This window comes from Sycon ciliatum, chromosome 4 (assembly GCF_964019385.1).
Source record: "Sycon ciliatum chromosome 4, ocSycCili1.1, whole genome shotgun sequence".
NCBI lineage: Eukaryota > Metazoa > Porifera > Calcarea > Leucosolenida > Sycettidae > Sycon > Sycon ciliatum.
This window is the reverse complement of record NC_088646.1, coordinates 10,739,796-10,762,757: the sequence shown is the minus strand read 5'-3', so window position 1 is coordinate 10,762,757 and position 22,962 is coordinate 10,739,796. Positions and strand designations below refer to the sequence as shown.

The window sequence follows — 22,962 nt, the reverse complement described above, 5'->3', positions numbered from 1 at the left end:
TGCAAGACTGTGGCCACGGTGGCCACTGTGTGAGACTGTGGCCGCTCTAATTTTTAATGTTAGCAGAAGTGCAACTACGCTATTTTTAGCCATGCAAGCAGTATCAGTAGGTTCCTCGTCACGCCTAGTTTCTTATTTGTGCCAATTTTTTCTTGAAGGGGTGTTTGGCCCGCTGTTGTTGGCAATGTTGGGTAATGGCGGGTTCTGCCGATTCTGTGATGTAATGAATCTTCCACAAGATGTTTTCAAGGCTGCATTTCAACGCCACCAAAATATCTCTACGCAGCTGCAAAGTCTGTTGCTGAAACTAGTATGCAGCAAGTGTTTGCAGAGGTCAAAGCCTTGGACGCGAAAAAGCAGGATCTGAATGTGGCCGCAGTGATGTTCGATTGCGCATGGATGAGGTGAGGCCTCATGCCACTTCATCTTGCATTCACATGCATCAATTGGAACACCGGCCTTGTTCTTGACATACATGACTGTGCTATACGCAGTGAACTACGTAACCATGGCCCAATTCAATGACAGTTCTCTGTCTCGATGCTCAAAGTGTCGCCATCCGTGGGTTGCAGACTGCCAGTGAAGGGCACTTCACTCAGGAGTATCTGGCTTAACAAGACGGAGAGAGGGTGACATCAGCGGAGAGAAAGGTGAAGGTAGGAAGAGATAAGTCGAAGAAAGCAAAAAAGCAGGCGTAGGAAGGGTTTGGAGGAACAAAACGGTGGAGGATGAAGGTAGTGCATATGCTGCGGGCGGGATTTGCTGGAACTAAGTTACTGAATCCCTGAACTGTATAAAAAAATCAAGTACAGCCAATGACTTGGCGCGAATATTTCTGCTATCCTTTATGCTAGACCCATCAACCAATGCATTTTGGAATCTACGTGAAGCTAGGGAATCAATGGAGAAGATTTGAAGATATTGTTCTCAAAACGAGATTTGGCATCTGAAACTTTCAGACACCTAACCTTGAATCCTGAGACTTCTGCACGAAATTTGCACTGCTTTGTCAAATTTGTGATGTGTCTTATAGGGGTTTCACACTCCCGTTTATTTTCACGTTTGTAGGAGCTGAAAACGTAGCTCTTCGTGGCCATGCACTTTTCTCCCACGTTTTGCAGCAGTTCCCATGGAGATAGCATTGCGTCATCATCCATAGCACGTGCACCCGTGCAGGAAAGTGGGGGAAATTTTGAATTTGAGTACAGTAGGTATCGGTTATAGCGTGGGTGTTTGAAAAACGACATTTGATTCTTATTGCCGATATTTCTTACCCACGATAAATCACGTGTGACATATCATATGCACGTGTGACATCATATGCGCGCACGTTTGGCATGTGGACACGTACACATGATACACACGGATCAATCAGACTCGCGGTCGTGCTAGGCGACTGCGGAGCAGAGGATACGAGAGAAGTCGGAAGAAAGAGTCCGACTGGACAGAAAAAGTGATTCTCCAATGCTCCCTTGGACATAACACTCTTTTTGTGTTGAATATTATTGTATTGTCTACTTGAGTATGCACAGAGCATAGATACTATTACTACAGGCGATACACTTTGCACTAATCTGGCACATTTTGCTACACAAAATCCATTCTTAGGGCCGATATATTCTACTATGTGATAATACTGCTTGTAAGAATAAATATACACATAAAATATGTGTGGCTCATAAACCCAGAGATATTCTCGAAAGGCAACTAACTGTCTTGAACCATACTCAGATTTACTTCGATGACCATTCAGAAGAATACCATCACAAGCAGAACTCTGGAAAACAACAACTGTGCCTACGCTCCGATGAACTTATATAGCAAGAGCGACGGCCACATCCAACACCCTGCCTCTACACCAACACCTAGCACATGCATGTAGATAAGAAGAGCGCGTGATGACGAATAAGGTGCTAAGTGCTAGCGTAGAAACAAGGCGCTAGACGTAAGAAGAGCGCGTGATGACGAATAAGGTGCTAAGTGCTAGCGTAGAAACAAGGCGCTAGACGTGGCGCGTACAGGCAACGATTTAGCAGAGCATGGAGAGGAAAACTGTTCAGCAACATTCAAAGAAGCAGAACGAGAACGAATAATACTTCAATTGAGGCTACCTCCGTAACATTCTCCTCTTCCTCGATATGAGACAACGTGACCAGATCGAAATAAAACAAAATAAATAGTACCTTACTAGCTCCACCACTAAGAACCCAACATCGTGTACTTAGCAAAGCAAGTCCAGGTGGCTAGACAGCAGGTCCGCAGCAGGGTAAAGATATAGCAATACCGCTGACTAATAATAATAAGAAGATAGAGGACATGCAATGATTTTTAGAAGACAGACAGCAGAAAAGCTGTCCACATCAGTCCATCACTCTGGCGCATACTCCAGTGGGCACAAGCGGTTGATGGGTCGCACAAGAGTACGATCACCCACCTGCACCTTGGCAACACGTACTCGTTCATCCTTCCCGGGGTAGACTTCCAGAACCCGAGCCAAGGGCCATTTACGCCTAGCGGTGTCTGGAGACAGCAACAGCATGACATCACCAACCTTCACGTTGCGTTGGTCTGCCGTCCATTTGACCCGCTTGCTGAGCTGAGGCAGCCACTCCTGGATCCAGCGACGCCAGACATGCCCAAGCAGCTCCTGAATGCGTTGCCATCGCTGACGCGGATGATCAGACTCCGGTAGGACGACTTCTCCAAGTCTCCCGTTCAGAAAATGATTCGGGGTGAGGGGCAAATTGTCGTTGGGGTTGACTGATATGGCAGTGATCGGGCGAGAGTTGATCAGATCCTCTGCTCCGGCAAAGGCGGTCAGCAGATCCTCGTCGGTGATGTCACTGCCAGACAGAATGTGGTAAATAGCACGTTTGGCTGCCTTCACCATAATCTCGAACACACCACCGAAATGAGGTGCTGCTGGAGGGTTGAACGACCAGGACACACCATGATGTGCGGTGCCCGTCTGGATTTTGGTTTGGTCGATGTTGCGAATGAGGTCCTTCAGCTCCCGAACTGCACCAACAAAGTTTGTGCCATTGTCCGATATGACTTGATTGGGAAGGCCGCGCCGGCTCACGAACCGGAAGAAACAGTTGATGAAACTAGATGTGTCGAGTGAGAATGCGAGCTCCAGATGTACAGCGCGCGTCTCCAGACACGTGAATACACACAGATAGCGTTTGGTTCTGGCCCGACCGCGTCCCTGCATGGTGAGGAAGGGGCCGGCGTAGTCGACGCCCACGCGGCTGAACGCACGATGAGAGGGCACGATCCGACTGACCGGCAGCGGTGCCATTCGTTGCCCAGCTGGCTTGCTCCGGTACCGGCGACAGACTGCGCATTCCTGTTCCCACTCGTGGACGGCCTCCCGTGCGGCGATGACCCAATAGCGGGCGGCGAGCGCAGACAATGTTGCGTTCGTCCCCGCAGCGTGCTTTCCCTTCTCGTGTTGGAACCTGATTAGCATCTTGGTCACGGCATGCTTCCGCGGCAGGATGATCGGATGGACAGCGTCTCGTGGCAGGAACTCCGCATACTGCAAGCGCCCTTCACAGCGTAGAACACCATCGTCGTCAAGAAATGGACACAGCTTGGCCAGCTTACTGGTAGCATGCACTGCTTTGCGTTTCCTCAGGAGGACTATCTCAGCAGCGAACGCATCACGCTGCGTGTTCCGAACGACGTACAGCTCTGCGTCAGCCAACTCAATCGGGGTGAGCTCTCCTGCCAGGCGATCCTCTGCTGCTGCACGGCAGTTCGAGATGAACCGCCGGACCCATGTGAGCGTACGGATGGTCTTCTGCCAGTCTAGCCACTTTGCTGGGTCAATGATCCAATCCTGCTCGGGTGGTGCATCGTTGGCACTTTGGACGTCTGCATGATACGTTTGCATGTCCTGCGAGCGGTTGCGTGGCAAACCTTTTACCTCCTGCCGAGCGCCGGAGCTGGGCTGAAGCGTAGGGCTGACGTCTGCATGATACGTTTGCATGTCCTGCGAGCGGTTGCGTGGCAAACCTTTTACCTCCTGCCGAGCGCCGGAGCTGGGCTGAAGCGTAGGGCTGGCAGGCCATGGCTCGTCGGTTGACAGGAATGCGGGCCCAGTCCACCATAGGTCCGATGATGTCAGCACTGCTGCAGTACATCCACGAGAGACCAGATCTGCGGGGTTCTGGTCAGTGGTCACATGCCGCCATTGCTCTGGCTGCGTGAGACGACGAATCTCAGAGACGCGATTGGCCACGAATGTCTTGAACTGCCGACTGTGACCATGGATCCACCAGAGGACGTTCATGCTGTCAGACCACAGATAGATATCCTGCATCTCGAGAGCAAGGCTGACGACGGCTGCCAAACGGGCTGCCATGACGGCGGCTATCAACTCTAGTCGTGGGATGCTCACCGCTTCCAGCGGGGCGACTTTAGACTTAGCTGCAACCAGCCGGCATGTAGCTCCACTGGGGTCCTTGGAAATGATGTAGGCGACAGCACCCATTGCCTTCTCGGAGGCATCTGCGAATACGTGCAGCGACGACACACCGTCAGCTGCCATGAGTGGTCTTGGAATGCGTAGCGTCTGCAGATCCCGCGCATCAGCAATCCACTCCTTCACCAGCTTGTCCACAGAGGGCTCCAGTGGGTCGTCCCAGGTCGAGCCTCGCAGCCACAGTTCCTGGATGAGCATCTTGCCTCGAATGATGTACGGCGCCAGCAGACCCAGCGGGTCAAAGACGGATGCTACCCGTTGTAGCACTCTCCGCTTGCTGAACTCCTGGCCGGAATCCGGTGGGATGGCAAAACTGAAAGCGTCGCTAGCAGCGGACCACGAGATGCCTAGCGTCTTCACTCTTGGCAGCTCCCCTGGTGACAGGTCGATGGAGCGTCCATGTTCTGACTCAGGTATCACTGCCAGAAGCTCGGTCGAGTTTGAGAGCCACTTCGTCGGGTGCATGCCGGCCGACTCCCACACCTTCACAAGAGACTTGTAGAGTGCGATGCCATCAGCGACGGTTGGCACGGAATCAAGCGTGTCGTCCATGTATGTGGACTTGTTGACTGCTTCAGCCGCACGTTCATCCGTACTGGTGAGCACCCTCGCATGCTCCTGGGAGACGAACTGAGCGAGGAATGGTGATGAGGCGAGTCCGAATACCACACGCTGGAACTCATACACTGCAGGCTGCGCATCGGAATCACAGTTGCGCCATAGGAATCGTTGGTATGGCCGGTCGGATTTGTGCACACCAATCTGCAGGTACATCTGCTTGATGTCACAGGCAATAGCAACAGGATGCTTGCGGAACCGCAGGAGCACGTCGCAGATGTCCCGTTGCAGCTTCGGCCCCTTGTTGAGGAAGTCGTTCACTCCGACGCCTTGGAACTGCGCCGACCCATCAAACACAATCCTCACTTTCGTTGTCTGCTTGTCCAGACGGACCACCGGAAAGTGAGGCAGGTACCAGATGCTGTGTGGTCGTGGTTCCTCCTTCGGCACACGGCGGATATAGCCCTTTGCCAAGTACTCTTGGATGATGGCGCTGTACTTGGTACCCAGACCGTCCGTTAGGAGCAGCTTCCGCTCGGTGCCAATCAGTCGTTTGCGTGCCATGGCGAAGTTGTCGGGCAGGACCGGTGGTGTTGTCTTCCACGGAAGGCCCACATGATATCGACCGTCGCTGAACGCCAGGGATTCCCGTGTCTTTGTGAGCAGTTTCTCCTCCGCCGGTGACAAGTGTGGCAAGTCGGGTACGGCTAGCTCCTCGACGTCCCAGAAGCGACGCAGTAGCTGACTGATCTCATTGCCGCCGAGCTGCAGCTGCGCATGGTACGCATGCCCCATACGCGAACTGCCTGGGCTCGCCCGTACCGGCCCCACACAGGTCCATCCTAGCGGGGTGAGCCGTGCGACTGGTTCACCCGGCTTACCAGTCACCTCGTGCAAGGACTGGTGCGCTGCGACACAGTCCAGGCCGAGCAGAACGTCGACTCGATCAGGCTTGGCGGTGGGAGGGAAACGTATCCCTTTGAGATGTGGCCATGTCGATGCGCCGCGGTGCCAGTTGACTGGCTTCAGGCGTCCTGTTGGGTGCCGCACTGTCCAAGCATGGAGGTCTGTGCTGAACATGCCGTTGACACTTGCTACGCTGCAAGACACATGCACCGACTGAAATGTACTCGGTGTTCCGTCCAACGTGTTGACCGTGATGCTCTGCAACTCCCCGTGCAGACCAAGTTCGTGTGCTACGCCCTCACTGATGTAGCTCATGGTGCTGCCATCGTCCAACAGTGCATTGACGTGAATGCTTGTGTCGCCGTGCTTGATGGTGACCGGTATCGTCCTCAGGCTGATGGTCACGTGGGTGCTCTGGGAGGCGTAGCACTCCTCTTCCGTGGACGGAGAACCCTCCGTGACGACGGAGCAGAATGTCTGCTGCTCTGTTTGGCTGGACGACTGTTGGGTGCTAGCTGTGTTTGGCATAGCGCATCCTGCCCGACGCCCTGAGACAGAGTTCGCTGCTGGTGCCTGTGTGGACGGGCGTGTCACGCTGCTAAACACAGGGCCTCTGCTCTGTGTGGCGTGCAGAAAGCGATGATGGAGCTTCGTGCACCCGTCCAAACCACATGGTCGACTCCGCGTGCAGTCGCATCCATTGTGGCCGACATCCAGGCAGCGGAAACACACACCTGAATCCTTGGCAATGCGCCATCGCTTGTTCACTGTCGCAGCTTTGAAGGATAGGCACTGCCACAGCTTGTGTTCACCTTGGCACACGATGCACTTTTGTGATTTGGCTGCCGGCTGGCTGCTGGTCACGAACGTGCTTGGTCGAGGCGACCGGTGGACCTTTGTTGGCTGTGACGGCTCTGCCTTACTCACGGGAATCAAGCCAGCTTTCGTCTCCGCAGCGGAGACCATGAACTCTGCTTCCTGGGTACAGTACTCAAGCAGCTCTTCTACCGACTCAGCCTTAGCTTGTTCATGCCGCCACCGGTGGTAGCGGGTGATCAGCTGCTCATCCAGCTTCTTGAGAAGAGTCAGGTAGAAGGTTCCGGCCGCCAGCTCAGTAGCTCGGCCCGAGTCCTTCAAGTTAATGACAGCGACTGCCAGCAGTTCCGAGAACCGCTCCAGGTCTCTCGGGTGCTCCTTCCGCACGGGTTTGAGGGCCTCAATTTCTTCCAGATGGATGGCAACTCGGCGCCTCTCTCCGCCATATTTTCGGTGCAATAGGGCCTTGGCTGCATCATACGCAGCGATGGTGTACCCGAATCGGTCGATGGCTTTTAACGGCTCACCCTGGACATACTGTCTTAGTCGAAGCATCTTGCATTCCGCGGTTAGCGGTGCCTTGTCCACACAGGTGGAAAACGCTGCCCACCAGGACTCGAAGCGCCGTTTATCGCCATCGAATGTGGGTATTGTGATTTTCTTCATACTCGCCCATGGCCCGATGTCGGCTGCTAGTGGTCGTTCACCCGTCAGTGGAGGCTGATACATATGGCTGCTCGAGGACCCAGTCAGTTGGGGAGCCATGGATGTGTTGGGGACTGTCACAGCGGGGACGACCGTTGATGCACTTCCAGCTGCACCTCCAGCTGCAGGGACCGTTCTAGGGGGTAATAACACACTCACTGCTGGTCTCAATCTGGACTGAGTGCTGGCAGTGGACTGGTGGCTCTGACTAAACTGAACAGACTTCTTGGTCAGCTGGGCCGTTCCCAGTGTGGTGTTGCTGACGCTGCGCCTCTTGGTGGGCTGACTGACTGCGCCTGGCATAGTACTACTGGCAGTACCATCATTAGCACTGGCCACTGACACACTGCTACCACTGGAACCGGTCACTGGCGCTGATGCACTGCCATTGCTGGTCTGATCAGCACTAGAGGTACTGGCAGTAGATGGTGTTGGAACCCGGTGTGGACTTGTGACACCTTGACTCTCATGAAAGGCCAAGGCACTTAGGCTACTAGGAGAAGTCTTCATGCCAGATTCCACCAGCCCAGATCCAGCAGACCCAGAGTACAGCATTGACCTGGCCCCCAACTGGCCAAAGTCAGACCGCTCCGCACCCACCTCCGTCAAGTGATCTGGCGTCATCATTGGAGCTGAGTACCTCGCCGTCGAGTACTGGCTGTATCCCAAGCCATGACCAGCTCCAAACCGCCCACCAACACTAGCGCTGTACGTGGCTTCTTCCAGTGCTCTGTTCACAGCTGCGCTGTACTTCTCCTCAAGCTCTTCCAGCTCCGCAACCAGCTTCCTCCGTTTCGACAAGTCTCCGTCTCCAGAGCACAGTCCCAGGAGATCGCCCACGACGCCTGCTGCACCAGAGTACGCGTGTTCCAGATATCCAAGGTCGTCATCACCAATCCCCTCTCCGTTCACTATCCGAGTCAGCAAACGTCTTCGAATGTTGGTGAAATTGTCCTTGGCATTGATCTTCATCGTTCTCAGGCATTCTTCGCTGAACGCCGGTTCTTCATCATCATATTCTTGTTCTTCGTCATCAATATCGGAAACTCCAAAATCCTTCACCGTGCCCTCTGACTGCTGAATGCTGCTTGAACCGTCACTACGGGGGACCTGCTGTTCGTCCGCCAAACCTACGTCCGTTCCTTGCAGACTCTCGTCACTTGCCACTGACAAAGAACTCTTTGTTTCCGCCATGGTTAACATTCAAACCATCCTCTGCTACCAAATAATGTGGCTCATAAACCCAGAGATATTCTCGAAAGGCAACTAACTGTCTTGAACCATACTCAGATTTACTTCGATGACCATTCAGAAGAATACCATCACAAGCAGAACTCTGGAAAACAACAACTGTGCCTACGCTCCGATGAACTTATATAGCAAGAGCGACGGCCACATCCAACACCCTGCCTCTACACCAACACCTAGCACATGCATGTAGATAAGAAGAGCGCGTGATGACGAATAAGGTGCTAAGTGCTAGCGTAGAAACAAGGCGCTAGACGTAAGAAGAGCGCGTGATGACGAATAAGGTGCTAAGTGCTAGCGTAGAAACAAGGCGCTAGACGTGGCGCGTACAGGCAACGATTTAGCAGAGCATGGAGAGGAAAACTGTTCAGCAACATTCAAAGAAGCAGAACGAGAACGAATAATACTTCAATTGAGGCTACCTCCGTAACAATATGTGTTATGATTATGAAAAAATGAGTGTTCATTCTTGTAGGCAGTATATTCTTGTATACGACCACACTATAACCGATACGCACTGTATTTTGAGTCGCGGATTTTTGACGCAACATCAACGCAAGATGGAGCTGAAGGATTTCAAGTGAAGCTGAAGAGAAAAATGGACACTGCAGGCATCCCACCCTGTTTGCTTTTGTTGTTGATCTAGCGAGGCTTGAACCAGCTTCCGCCAAGTAGAGGCAAGATCGCAGGAGATAGAAATCACAACTACCAGGTTTTGACAAGAAGTCGAATGAGAAAGAAGCCTCGTGTCGACTGCGAGTATAATTATGTAGGTGAAATCCTCTCAGCCGCCACGTGTCAGCTCCATTGGATTTCCCTGCCAAATAGTTTCCTGGACGATGATTGGTTCACATGATTGCCGAAACTCAAGAACGGCAAAAATCATAGCCGTAAACGTAATCGTGACTGTGGCCGCGGGGTTCTGTGCCACGTCTACGTTTCCCGTTTACGTTTCGGGAAAACCCCCAAAAGAGTCGGTCGCTGCTATGATACTTTGCCGTAAACGTGAAAATAAACGTGAGTGTGAAACCCCTATTACCAAGAGTACATGAAAACCAGAGTGTGCAGCTCGGATGGGTTGCTGTCACGGCGAAATTCCGTGATTACATCATTTTAGTGATGTAGTGCGTACAAGCAGGATTCAAGCAGGTCTCTTTCTGCACAACTGCAGCGCAGTTGTACGCACTGCGCCATTTCCCGCCTCAGATCTGGGCCAAATATGATGTAATCACGGAATTTCGCCGTGACAGACACCCATAGCAGAAAAGGCCCCAAGCTGCACACTCTGGTTTTCATGTACTCTTGCTATTACTCTGGATTCTGCTTGATCTGGCCATTTTTTTTCATTCATTTCCTGCTTATTTATACAGTCAACCTTGTGAATACCCCATGTATTATACCTGAGGTCGCTGTTCACGAGCTTGACTGCATGTGATTGTTCTTTGTTGATACACTGAAATGCTCCCTGGTACTGATTTGCATGCTTTAGTTTTCCTGCCCGACTTGTGAGCTGTTTTGCGATCCGCGTGTTGGTCTTTTTGTGTCGGCTAGATAATGACTTTGGATAAAGTTATGACCATGTGCGCTACATTTCTAGGATGGTCTTTTACTGAACACATGTAGAATAATTTACTTGACCTCAAGTGCATGCACATACATGATGGGTAACTTGCACCTTTTTCCGCTCATATACATGTACACTTAGCAATCCCTATATGCAGCATTATCAGTACCGTAATTCCGCGCATATAAGCCCACGGGCCTATATCCGGATATAAGCCCACCTCCGTTTATAAGCCCATGGGCTATTAAACAGACACAAATGCAACTCATGTGTCAAGTAGAATTTTTCACAAAATGGGACTCTTCCTGCCATGGTACAGCAGTTCAGTGCAGTTTACCAGTAGAGTATGGTAGGCCCACTATGAGCACGGACTTGTACTTTTTCGTGAACCTTCAAAATTCGAATATTGGCCCATGGGCTAAAAAAACCAACATGTTTTACTGGATATTTTATCCCCAAACTGCATTATTTCAAATATAAGCCCATGGGCTTACATGTATATGCGTGGAATTACGGTACATGTACTTCGAAGTACTACTAGATGTCTGAACCTACGGAAGTAGTACTGCTGAAGTTGCACCAAAGTAGCACCAAAGTAGCACCAAAGTAGCACCGAAGTAGCACCAAGAGTACATGGTTCTGTACTCTTGGTAGCACTAAACAGCATTAGCTGTCTGCACCTAGAATACACTCTATAACCAGTACATGACAGGCCATAGTCTATAGAGTACACTCTGTAACCAGTACATGACAGGCCATAGTCTATAGAGTACTTACATGATTGAAGTCGTAATACACAAAGCTTTTCAGAATAGAAGCCCTGAAAACGAAGGCAATCAGACGGCGGTAAGGTCCTGGGGTCGGCAATGATTCTGAGCGTGCTGTACGCCTCTGATGATTTGAACCGTTCACAGAAGGTCTTTGGTTGGTTAGTTATCTTGTTGGCACCAGCGGCTTCTGTCAGCTCATCTGGATTTGCTTCCACCACAAGTTGTGCTTCAGATCGGCTTGGAGAAACACTAGTTGGCTGGTGAACATGGCCGAGGCTGAGCATGCATGTTGCACCGAGGGTCACTAGGCTACCAAACAATGACATCAATGTCAGCCGACTCTGTTCGTCCACCAAGACCTCGAAGTTGGCAGCCGATGGAGGGCAGTCACCATAGTATCAAGGTGAAGGCGTGGGGGGAGAGACAATCACATGTTGCTTGACCCGTTGAGATGCAATTGCGGAGCAGTAAGGCACTGTTCCACCATGGTGATGTTGCTATCTGAGAAATGTCCACGCTGATCTGTGGCATTGGGCAATCCAGTGCCACCATCCTGATTGGCCGCAGTGAAGCTATGAGGTTTCCGGTGAAATGAGTTCCGACCACCTAAGTATGTCAACATTGTGTCCATGGGTTGTTTGGTGACGGTTTCATACGCCTTAGCACTCATGATAAGGTAGCGATACTGGCTGGGCCAGAACGTACCCGAGAGGAATCCAAAGAGAACAAAGGGAAAACACCGTGTACGTATTGAGCCTTAGGGCATCGGCGAGAATTAAATTGCCGGAGCCTATGGCAGAGAACTGTAGAAGCCTCTACTTTGCAAAGTACTGGATGGCTGTAGCACTGGCCAGTGAGCTGGTCAACATCCGACCAGCCGCCATAATGGATAAGCCTAATAGTCCATTTCCAATACAGTCCAATTCCATCTTCGAATTCAAACTGCTTTGGAGACTCTGCGAGGCAAGGAATGCTGTGAAGTTGAAGGAGAATCCGGCAATGAGTAAAGCGACCCTGGCAAAATGGTATCGGCGCTCTACTGAGTCATTTCCAGCCTCGCTTTCAGCACTCAACACATCTGCCTCGAAGGTGCTGCCGGACGCCGTCACTGATAGCTGAATAGGTGTCTCTGGCTAGAAGTGAGAGTTCGGATCTAGTTCGCAAAGATCATCACCATCGATCTCCTCTCCTACTAAAGACCGGCGTGGACTCTCCTTTTTATTAGTCATAATTATTCCGAGTACTAGTTGTCGTCCTAGAGCTAGACTAGAGGTAGCTGGACAACAAATAAACCTAGTGGAATGGGGGAGTCTGGAGATTACGTTATCGAACTCTCCTTACTGACTTCAGCTGAAGAGCTCTGGTGTGGAATACATGTACTGCCGTACGAACAAAATAGGAAGAGTATACACGGCGAAGCCCTAATTATTTCGACTTCATCCCCGTCCGAAGCCACTTCCTCCGGAAAATCCTCCTCAACAAGACAAGTGTTACTTTGCGGAAGAGCCATTCAAAATGAAGCATGTTTGGCACTGTGTTTGCATTGTCCTGAGCTGAGCGAGGGTCATCATGCATGGCCCATAATCATGATAATAGGCAGTGACGTTGCTACATGCATGGGTACGGGTGGCATGACCATGATGACGACATGCAAACACTGCACAAAGCTGAGCTGGCTTCCGGAACACAGAACAGGGAAAAGCTGCTTTTTGCAACATGTTTTTGTGTATGGGCGATGATCTTTACTTTTGTGCCCTGTGAGAAATGGTGTCGAAAGCTCTAGAATAGCTGCACACCATGGAGGCGTGTTCCTCCGCTTTGAAAACTGGTGATGCCAGCATAAGTCTGGCGGCGTTGCAAACGTACATCTTGGAAAACAAGGATAAATTCCAATTCGAGCAAACTGATTCTGTGGTAACTAATTTTGTTTCTGACGTTTTTCAGTATCTGGGTAGTGATATTGTCTGTCGTGATGGTCAGCGCTACGGACTGAATACTTTGCGTATTCTGACGAGGCAGAAAGCTGGATTTGGGGATGTTCTGACACAAGATGGTGCACTGCGTTTAGTGCGCTTTACTGGTGCAGGCAGTGACATTCCTGTTGATGACGCCACAGCTGTCGAATCTCTGAAGTGTTTATGCAATTTGACTTTCCAGCACCACTCATTCTCGGACAATATTGCTGCATGTGAAGGAGCTGTGGCCCACCTTCTTCAACAAATCTCCAGTAAGGATGCTGTGCATGATATTCGCTTCTACAGTACACGACTGGTCTTCCTCATGTCAGCCGTAAACCAATCGCTGCGAAGCCCGATACGGCAAGCCGATGGACTACACAGACTGTGTGGTGGATTGCTAGCTGCGTTGGGACTAACAGGAAATGAAGGTGATTGTGCTACGATTGGTGAGCTCTCACAGCAGTGCGGAGACCTTGCAGCAGAGGTTATGAAGTGTGTTTTCAACATCAGCATGGAAGTGTCCAAGGAGCCCACGGAAAAAGAGGTTAAGAGTGTGATGCTGCTGGTAAAGGTGGCACGCATTGTGCTGTCTTCTCCCCACCTAATGGGACCCAAGGATATTAACCCACTGCGTTCACAGGTAACCCACATGCTAATCAACATGCCTCCAAATTGCGACGATTTGTTCCTACCCAAAACCCATTCCCAGTTTGGAACGGATAACACCGTGATCCATAATTGTCGTAATGTAACAGCTGCCGAGCAGCTCTTACGTCAGCTTGACGAGGAAACTACCGGCCTGTGTTCGTCAAACATCTCATCATCAACGGCCAATGATCTTGTCCCGCTGGTCACGGCCATTGCCAACTGTGCACGTGCTTGTTCAGTTGCTCGGCGGTACTGGCGTCAGAAAGTATTGCCAACGCTAGGCAATGTTGTTAGTCGGCCCGACGAAGGTAACAGTCTGAAAGCACGCCTTGTCCGACTCATGACGTCACCGCACACCAATCTGGCCGCCACTGTTGCCGAGTTTCTGTTTGTACTCTGCAAGGAGAATGCTGGCCGGTTTGTCAAGTACACTGGATATGGCAATGCTGCTGGACTGTTGCTACAGCGTGGTATGCTTGGAGGTGGCAGAGGAGAGCAAACCGCTGACTATTCGTCCGACTCTGACGATTCCGACACGGAAGAGTATAGAGAGAGCAAGGTCAACGTCATGACAGGAGGGCCAGAACCTGAGGACCAGGTTGATCCATTGGCCGGAATGACAGAAGAGGAGAAGGAAGCTGAAGCCGAGAGGCTGGGCGAGCTGATGACTAAGCTAGAAAATACAGGCGTGATGAAGGTGATGAGGGTCGGTGGTACTCCGTCTTCGGCCGGTGCACCTGACGCTAGTCCAGCAACAGCAGGTGCAACAGACAGCACTGAAACTGCTTCTGAACCTGCTTGTGCATAAGTCCAGCCAGTGTTTCAGTACTTAAAAAAAATGACTAATTGTAGGAGTATAGCATACTATTGTGCATAGTTCGATCGAGTCAAAACTTCTGAAGTGATAACATGGACAGAAACAAAAGTTACAATTGTTTATTTCAAGTACATTATTAGGTTTTTATTCCAAAATAAACACAGCTAAAAAAAGACAAGCAGACTATTATGCTGGTGGGTATTTGTGTCACAAGTCCATCTCAAAAGCATGTCATGAAGAAATCAAGGCAACAGTCACAACGGGTGTTGTTTTTCTCAGTCCATTTCTTCCACTTCCGGGCCATTGCAAGACCCTCCTCCTGCTGAGCATCCATTGCCTCTATTGCCACCGTGCAGTTTGGCCATGATGGGTGAGCACAGCTGCTGCAAGTCGCTCAAGCGATGCTCAAGCTCCTCTTTCTCGGCAAGCTGGTTCTTGTCAAGCCAGTCAAGAGCGTCTTGTGTTGCACTCTTCACCTTTTCCACTTCATCAGTGTTCGGCTTTGAAGCATCATCTGTTACTGCCGAGCAGACATTGAACGCATAGCTCTCCAGTTGGTTCCGAGAGGCATTTCGATTCCTCTGATCTTCGTCGACTTGCTTGAACTGTTCAGCCTCAGCTACCATTCGTTCAATATCAGCCTTGCTCAACCGGCACTTCTCGTTTGTGATCCGAATGTCACTGGAGCGACCGCTGCTCTGATCTTTGGCTGTGGCGTGTAGAATACCGTTGGCATCAATGTCAAAGCTAACGTCGATCGTTGGTACTCCACGAGGTGCAGGTGGAATGCCACTCAGCTCAAAGCGATCTAGCAAGTGGTTGTCGCTGGTCATGGCTCGCTCACCCTCGTACACCTGCACAGTGACGCCTGGCTGATTGTCGGAATATGTAGTGAAAGTCTCGCCAGCACGAGTTGGGATTGTCGTGTTGCGTTTGATGAGTGTTGTTATCACGCCTCCGGCTGTCTGGATTCCTAGCAAAAGTGGTGCAACATCGAGGAGGACCACTGAATCCACACGCTCATCCTACACCCCAGACAGTATAGCCGCTTGAACAGCAGCACCATAGGCAACAGCTTCATCTGGCTTCACTCCCTTGTTCAGCTTGTTAAGTCAGCTCACTCAGTCGGTAGAGAAGAGTAGAGTATGAGAGTAAAGGTTCTAATACGCACTAATTCAGAGAGAGAGAGAGAGTTCTCAGGTAATACATGTAGTTCTAACAGTTGTGATAGGTCAGAAGGGAATAGTTCGGATCTAATCTTGATCTGCAGGAAACTAGAAATGCAGCAGCTTTTATAGGGTGAGAATCTGTTAGTGTAAGTATGCTAGCGACTATAGCCAGGGGATATGCAACGCAGAGAGAAGTAGGAAGAAAGGTCAAAACTTGGTACATGTGTGGGCAGAAGAATGGGAAAGGCGAACAGCTGTAGCATACACATTACAGGCAAAAGGAATGACATTTAGCTGTGTGCAAAAGAAGGAGCTGTGGGCACTGAGCGTGCAAGAATACCGGAAGACAACTGTTGATAAGGGCATTAGGTTGTACTTCGAAGTATGTACTTCTTAAGTACGAGTACAGAAGAACTAAAGGAATGTACATGTAACGGATTCTTAGACAACAGCTGCTATGTATGTGTTGATACTTGTAAATGATAGGCGGTTGAAAGTGTTATGCATCAAAAGGTCTACAGTGTACTAGTACATGTACTGTATTTCTAAGGTCAACCTAATGTATGAGGACATGAATACAGGCCGAAGGTGCGCCCCGTGTTACAAGTCATGTACATGTACATGAAAAATACAAGGCAGTAGTATATGAAGGAAGAAAGAAACATTACACATACTGTCATTAGTAGGAGTGAAAGGCGTGATCCGGGTACCCGGGTACCTGTCTGTTTAGCTGCTAATCCGATAGCAAACGAGTACCTGTTAGTCGTGTACGACGGTATCTTACGGTATTAATAGCATGGCGTATACATGCAGTTGTACAGTTCGATGTACAGTTTGAATGTGTTGTTGGTTGTTCCATCCTGCTACATATGACAATTTGATTGTTTTGCATGTAGCGCAGTAAGTGCGCATGCTGCGCTCGTTGCGATGTAGTGTACTTGCTGTGAATTTCATGACTTTGCATGTCCTGGCACGAAATGTGGAAGGCTATTCAGTGTTCACGGTATAGTAACTGTTACTATTGGCTGCTAAAGGGTACCCGATAACCCGCCCGGTAAGGCAGTGCATACCCTTTGTAACCTTAAAGGGTAACCGTTTCACCCCTAGTCAGTAGACTATATCGGTCAGCAGTTCCTCATCCGAATTATTAATGTGTAATTCTATCAGGTCTTGTTGAGTCATAGAGACAGCAGGTGACGGTCCAGGCGTAGGGTCGGTAGACTGGTCCTTGGGAGGTGGCGATTGCCGTTTAGCTGGCGGGGAACGTTCTTCGGGGGATGGCGAGCTTCGTTTGGCGGGGAGCTGCCAGAGCGGCGCGGCGGGCTCTTAACCCCGCCACTGTCAGCGGTGGTGTCGCAGGGGTTGGGAGTAGAGGTGGTCCAGTAGGGGGGTGGGGTGGGGGTGGGAGTGGTAGCACCACGTCGTGTTGTACCGCTGCTTCTGCGTAGGTGTGGCCATGGATGTCATTAACCTGGCGAAGCAGAGACACGGAAATAGGCAGGAGGCCGAATGAGTGTTCGGACGGTTGAAGAACTGGTGGTGGTGAGGTGGAAATTAGAGATGATGGTGTGAACTGAACTGGTGTGAGGTATGGACGAAGTCTGTTGCGGTGAACGGTCGCGACGCGTTGCATGTGAGGGGTTGTGTGGAAATGGGCTTTCAATATGTATGCAACGTCAGAAGGACAATCAATGATTTTCCAGGGGCCTGTCCAGTGTTTGAAGAGTTTCGGTGAGACATGAGGTGGTGGGTGAGCATGTAGCCAGACAAAATCTTGACTTTTTGAACTGGGAAGTGGTGGCTTTGCGATCATAGCGGTCCTTGGAGTACTCGTGGTGTTGACGAGCGGTGTCACAGGATGTCTGAAAGCGAGCTTGGAGATCAGTGATGAAGGTTGTGATTAGCTGCGGTGCGTGTGGTCGTGGAAGTGTAGTGGCAACGTAGCTTCACGGCCAAACATGAGAAAATATGGTGTGAAACCAGTCGTGGAGTGGACATTGGTGTTGTAAGCGAGCATCGTGGTACAGAGATGTTTATCCCAGTCGGATTGCGTGTCGTTCGTGTAAGCTTTGAGAATGTTCTGGACTGTGCGGTTGGATCGTTCGACGAGACCGTCACATTGAGGATGATACGGAGTGGTACGTGTTTTGTGGATGTGGAGCGTTTTGCAGAGGTCCTGGAAGAGGTCGGATTCGAACTGAGAGCCTTGGTCAAAGTGAATTTGGTCAGGTACACCATAGCGAGAGGCGACGTGTGTAGTGAGTGAATCGGCAACTGTGGTGGCCTGGATATTACGGAGCGGGGACAACTCTAACCAATTGGTGAAGTAATCGATAACGGCCACGATGTAAAGAATACTTAAGGTTACCACCATTTGAACGAGGTAGAGGACCCATGAAGTCCATAGCAATGATCTGATACGGGCATGTATCTGTGGTGCGTTGAAGAGGAGCACGTGCAACAGGATTCTTGTGCTTGTTCTGTTGGCATTCCAGGCATCGAGTACAATAGCGGTCAATGGCTGCTTTCATACCCAGTACCTGGCCAGAAATAATGCTCGGTGACACGTGCACGGGCATGTTTTGTACTGAAGTGCCTAGAAGTCGGCGAAGCGTGTGCATCGTAGATCAGCCTTGCCATTGAAGTAGTCCAGAAGCAGTTTCTGGATCTTGGGAATACGCGTTGATCCACCAACCAGCACGACTTCGTGGATCTCAGACTTTCCCATCTTGGCATCGTTCAGTGCTCTCTCTACTGGTTCCAGGGTTGAGCGGAACAAGTCAGAACACAGCTCCTCGAATCTTGCGCGCTTGATCTTGCTGTAGAAGTCAATGCCATGATACAGAGAATCAATTTCCACACTGGCATCGGTGCTGCTCGACAGAGTTTGCTTGGCTCTCTCGCATGCTGTCCTCAGCCGGCGCAGGGCACGTGCATCGCCAGACAAGTCTTGCTTGTGCTTGCGCTTGAACTCAGCAACAAAGTGCTCCACCGGTCTGTTGTAAAAGTCCTCACCACCCAAGTGTGTGTCACCGGCAGTTGACTTTACAGCAAATAAGCCATTGTCAATGGATAGGATGGAGACATAAAACGTGCCACCACCAAGGTCATACACCAGCACATTCTGCTCAGAAGACATACGCTTGTCCAATCCGTATGCCAATGCCGCAGCTGTCGGCTCATTGATGATGCGAAGGACATTCAGTCCTCCGGTGACAGCACTTTTTGCTCTCTCTCTCTTGGAATGGCCAATGCTTCATGTCCTTCTAAACTGGTGAACTGACGACCATTCAATCGTTTGGCATTGAATAATCGTGTTCTTGGGATTGCCCACCACTTGGCACTTGATCTTTCGCTGCATCGCCTATCAAACGTTCCGTATCCGAGAAGGCAACATAGCTGGGTGTGGTGAGATTTCCCTGGCTGTTAGCCAGGATTTCCACCTTGCCGTGCTCATAGACACCAGCACACGAGTAAGTGGTGCCCAGGTCGATTCCAATGGCAGTCTTGCTGTTGGCCTTCATTTTCTCAACGTTCCAGAGTAGCTCTCTCAGCACAGGATCGGAGACCACTGATAAACCTAGAAACTAAGTAACCATGGTAACTTCTTGCATCTTGCGCTCCATGGTCCAGTCTTGGCCTTCAAGAGTCGGACAATGACATGTGACTTTCACAAATCAGTTCCTGTCCGCTTCCTCTCTACCGCAACTAAGTAATAGTTACTTGAGTCCATTAGCAGCAAATGTCCAAGCACTCTCCTTCTCGTTAGACGAGTCTCGACAGGCTAACTAAGTAACTGAAGGGGCAAATGTGTGACGTCTGCTTTGAAAGCAAGTTTCCCAGTCACGCCAGTCTCTCCATGGCTCGTCTCAAGCATTTATCCGCATCTCCAACGGCACCGGCTGTCTGGTGGAAAGTATCAGAGTCGCAGAACAAAGCGAACGGCTTTTGGCTGTTTTTTTTATCGCCATCATATTATTGGGCATCATTGTCCGTTTGGTCTGCGATACAAAATAAAATTTCAACAACAACAACAACAACAACATTTCCAGAAGATGACCAAAAAGTTCTAAAGTTCTAAAAAGACTATTGTAGAAAGGACGCGTAGATCTACACCTTCTGAGTCTGTCCTAGAATACAAGATCCTTGCATCTACCATGATCTACCGGTACGCGCTACCACATCATGCACATGTGCTCGTGGCGTGCCTGAATCAGTGAATGGCTGAAAGTAAAGTCTTTGTACAGAGTAGATCAACGACTACAGACTACATCCCCGGTCAAGACTCAGCATTATGACAAGACTGTCAAGAGACTACTCTCTGTCATCATGGTCATGATTCATGGTCATCCGTGTCATGTCCCGGTATGGTGGCACTGGTAGACTACAACTTACAAGAAATAGCTAGAAATCTCGTCATATTCTAGAAATATTCGGATCCTGCTGTTTTCTTCTGCGAAATTTTCGAAGAAACAAAGTCCTTCTTCACGAGTCTGATACTTTCCAGACAGCCGTCGGAGCTGCAGATAAATACTTGGGACGAGCCATGGAAAGGCCAGAACGGTTCAACCGAATTGAGACTTGCTTTCAAAGCAGACGACACACATTTGCCCCTTCAGTTAGTTAGCCTGTCGAGACCCGTCTAACGAGAAGGAGAGTTTTATAGTGCTTGGACATTTGCTGCTAGTGGACTCATGGTGCGGTAGCGAACAGGAACTGATCAGTGAAAGTCACATTGTCTTGAAGACCAAGAGAGCGCAAGTATTACTTGCAAGTAGTTACTTTTAAAATAGTTTCTAGGTTTTGTCAGTGGACTCCTGTGCTGTGAGAGCTCAGTACTCTGTAATGTGGAGAAAATGAAGGCCAACAGCAAGACAGCGATTGGAATCGACCTGGGCACGACTTACTCGTGTGTTGGTGTCTATGAGCACGGCAAGGTGGAGATCCTGGCTAACAGCCAGGGCAATCGCACCACACCCAGCTATGTTGCCTTCTCGGATACGGAACGTTTGATAGGCGATGCAGCGAAAGATCAAGTGGCGCGCAATCCCAAGAACACGATATTCGATGCCAAACGATTGATTGGTCGTCAGTTTACCGATGCTGTCGTTCAGAAGGACATGAAGCATTGGCCATTCCAAGTGATCAACGTAAACGGTCAGCCGAAACTGCAAGTTGAATATCAGGGAGACAACAAAGTGCTGTCACCAGAGGAAGTGAGCTCTATGGTGCTGAGTAAGATGAAGGAGACTGCGGAGGCATATCTTGGAACTGGTGTGACTGATGCAGTGGTCACGGTGCCAGCGTATTTCAACGACTCGCAGCGCCAGGCAACGAAAGATGCTGGTCGCATTGCTGGACTGAATGTCCTTCGCATCATCAATGAGCCGACAGCTGCGGCATTGGCATACGGATTGGACAAGCGTATGTCTTCTGAGCAGAATGTGCTGGTGTATGACCTTGGTGGTGGCACGTTTGATGTCTCCATCCTATCCATTGACAATGGCTTATTTGCTGTAAAGTCAACTGCCGGTGACACACACTTGGGTGGTGAGGACTTTGACAACAGACTGGTGGAGCACTTTGTTGCTGAGTTCAAGCGCAAGCACAAGCAAGACTTGCCTGATGATGCACGCGCCCTGCGCCGACTGAGGACAGCATGCGAGAGAGCCAAGCGAACTCTGTCGAGCAGCACCGATGCCAGTGTGGAAATTGATTCTCTGTATCGTGGCATTGACTTCTACAGCAAGATCACTCGTGCAAGACTTGAGGAGCTGTGTTCTGACTTGTTCCGCTCGACCCTGGAACCAGTAGAGAGAGCTCTGAACGATGCCAAGATGGGAAAGTCTGAGATCCACGAAGTCGTGCTGGTTGGTGGATCAACACGTATTCCCAAGATCCAGAAACTGCTTCAGGACTATTTCAATGGCAAGGAGCTGAACAAGGGAATCAACCCAGATGAAGCTGTTGCTTATGGTGCTGCTGTTCAAGCGGCTATCCTGTCTGGGGTGAAGGATGAGCGCGTGGATTCAGTGGTCCTCCTCGATGTTGCACCGCTATCGCTAGGAATCGAGACAGCCGGAGGTGTGATGACAACACTTATCAAACGCAACACGACAATCCCAACTCGTGCTGGCGAGACTTTTACTACATATTCCGACAATCAGCCTGGCGTCACTGTGCAGGTGTACGAGGGTGAGCGAGCCATGACCAAGGACAACCACTTGCTAGGTCGCTTTGAGCTGAGCGGCATTCCACCTGCACCTCGTGGAGTACCAAAGATCGACGTTAGCTTTGACATTGATGCCAACGGTATTCTACACGTCACAGCCAAAGATCAGAGCAGCGGTCGCTCCAGTGACATTCGGATCACAAACGAGAAGGGCCGGTTGAGCAAGGCTGATATTGAACGAATGGTAGCCGAGGCTGAACAGTTCAAGCAAGCCGACGAAGATCAGAGGGATCGAATAGCCTCTCGGAACCAACTGGAGAGCTACGCGTTCAATGTTCGCTCGGCAGTAACAGACGGTGCTTCAAAGCTGAACACTGATGACGTGGAAAAGATGAAGAGTGCAACTCAAGACGCTCTTGACTGGCTTGACAAGAACCAGCTTGCCGAGAAAGAGGAGCTTGAGCATCGCTTGAGCGACTTGCAGCAGCTGTGCTCACCCATCATGGCCAAACTGCACGGTGGCAATAGTGGCAATGGATGCTCAGCAGGAGGGTCTTGCAATGGCCCGGAAGTGGAAGAAGTAGACTGAACAGTGAACACCTAACATGAGCTTGGCTTTGCATTGTGCCAAGATTTATGTCCTTTCTGCTTTCACAATCTCTGCCTGATCACATTTTATGGTTATAATATTTATTATGTCTACAGCCACCTCTGTAATTGAGACCTATCATGTGGATTCCTAGCTATGAAATTCCGACTGAGAACATTTCGCACACGTGCAGCATGATAATTATTAGGAACAATGTTTTTTCCCGAAGAGGACTCGAAGTTTGATGTCGCCATTTTTTCCATTATTTCAAGCTATAGATCAAGATTGTCGAGCAAATACTTACCCTATTCTTTACCGTTCTGACGGTCTTGTTTTAACCCATGAGAGCTTTTGATCGCCCATATAAGTAAAATAATACCGTATTTATTTTACAATACGGAAAGTTGTGCCTTGTGGTGTCTGCCAGGAAAGTGCTCCGTGCACAGATTCAACTGAACCTCTCTCGCATAATCATGATTATTGATGTTGAGCTCAATTGGTGTTCTGCATGTAAATGGGGAGGGGGATGAGGCGGTTCTCTAACTGCAATTAT

The 22,962-nt window shown here is 50.1% G+C and overlaps 3 protein-coding genes and 1 pseudogene across 3 annotated transcripts; 2 read left to right on the top strand and 2 right to left on the bottom strand.

Annotated features, from left to right (window-relative positions):
- Positions 1-1,678: 1,678 nt before the first annotated feature.
- Positions 1,679-4,118, bottom strand: LOC135814432 (uncharacterized). Its single transcript, XM_065327556.1, has 2 exons — positions 4,028-4,118; positions 1,679-3,931 (listed from the first exon to the last, which is right to left on the bottom strand). The coding sequence occupies exon 2, from the start codon at positions 3,896-3,898 to the stop codon at positions 2,369-2,371; it is 1,530 nt and encodes a 509-aa protein (XP_065183628.1). The 5' UTR covers positions 3,899-3,931; positions 4,028-4,118; the 3' UTR covers positions 1,679-2,368.
- Positions 4,119-12,805: 8,687 nt separating this feature from the next.
- On the top strand, positions 12,806-14,641 carry LOC135814435 (synembryn-A-like). The gene has a single exon (XM_065327559.1). The coding sequence runs from the start codon at positions 12,854-12,856 to the stop codon at positions 14,468-14,470; it is 1,617 nt and encodes a 538-aa protein (XP_065183631.1). The 5' UTR covers positions 12,806-12,853; the 3' UTR covers positions 14,471-14,641.
- Positions 14,536-19,172, bottom strand: LOC135813402 (heat shock 70 kDa protein-like; annotated as a pseudogene).
- Positions 19,173-20,143: 971 nt separating this feature from the next.
- Positions 20,144-22,806, top strand: LOC135814434 (heat shock cognate 71 kDa protein-like). Its single transcript, XM_065327558.1, has one exon. The coding sequence runs from the start codon at positions 20,505-20,507 to the stop codon at positions 22,407-22,409; it is 1,905 nt and encodes a 634-aa protein (XP_065183630.1). The 5' UTR covers positions 20,144-20,504; the 3' UTR covers positions 22,410-22,806.
- The last annotated feature ends 156 nt before the right edge of the window (positions 22,807-22,962 follow it).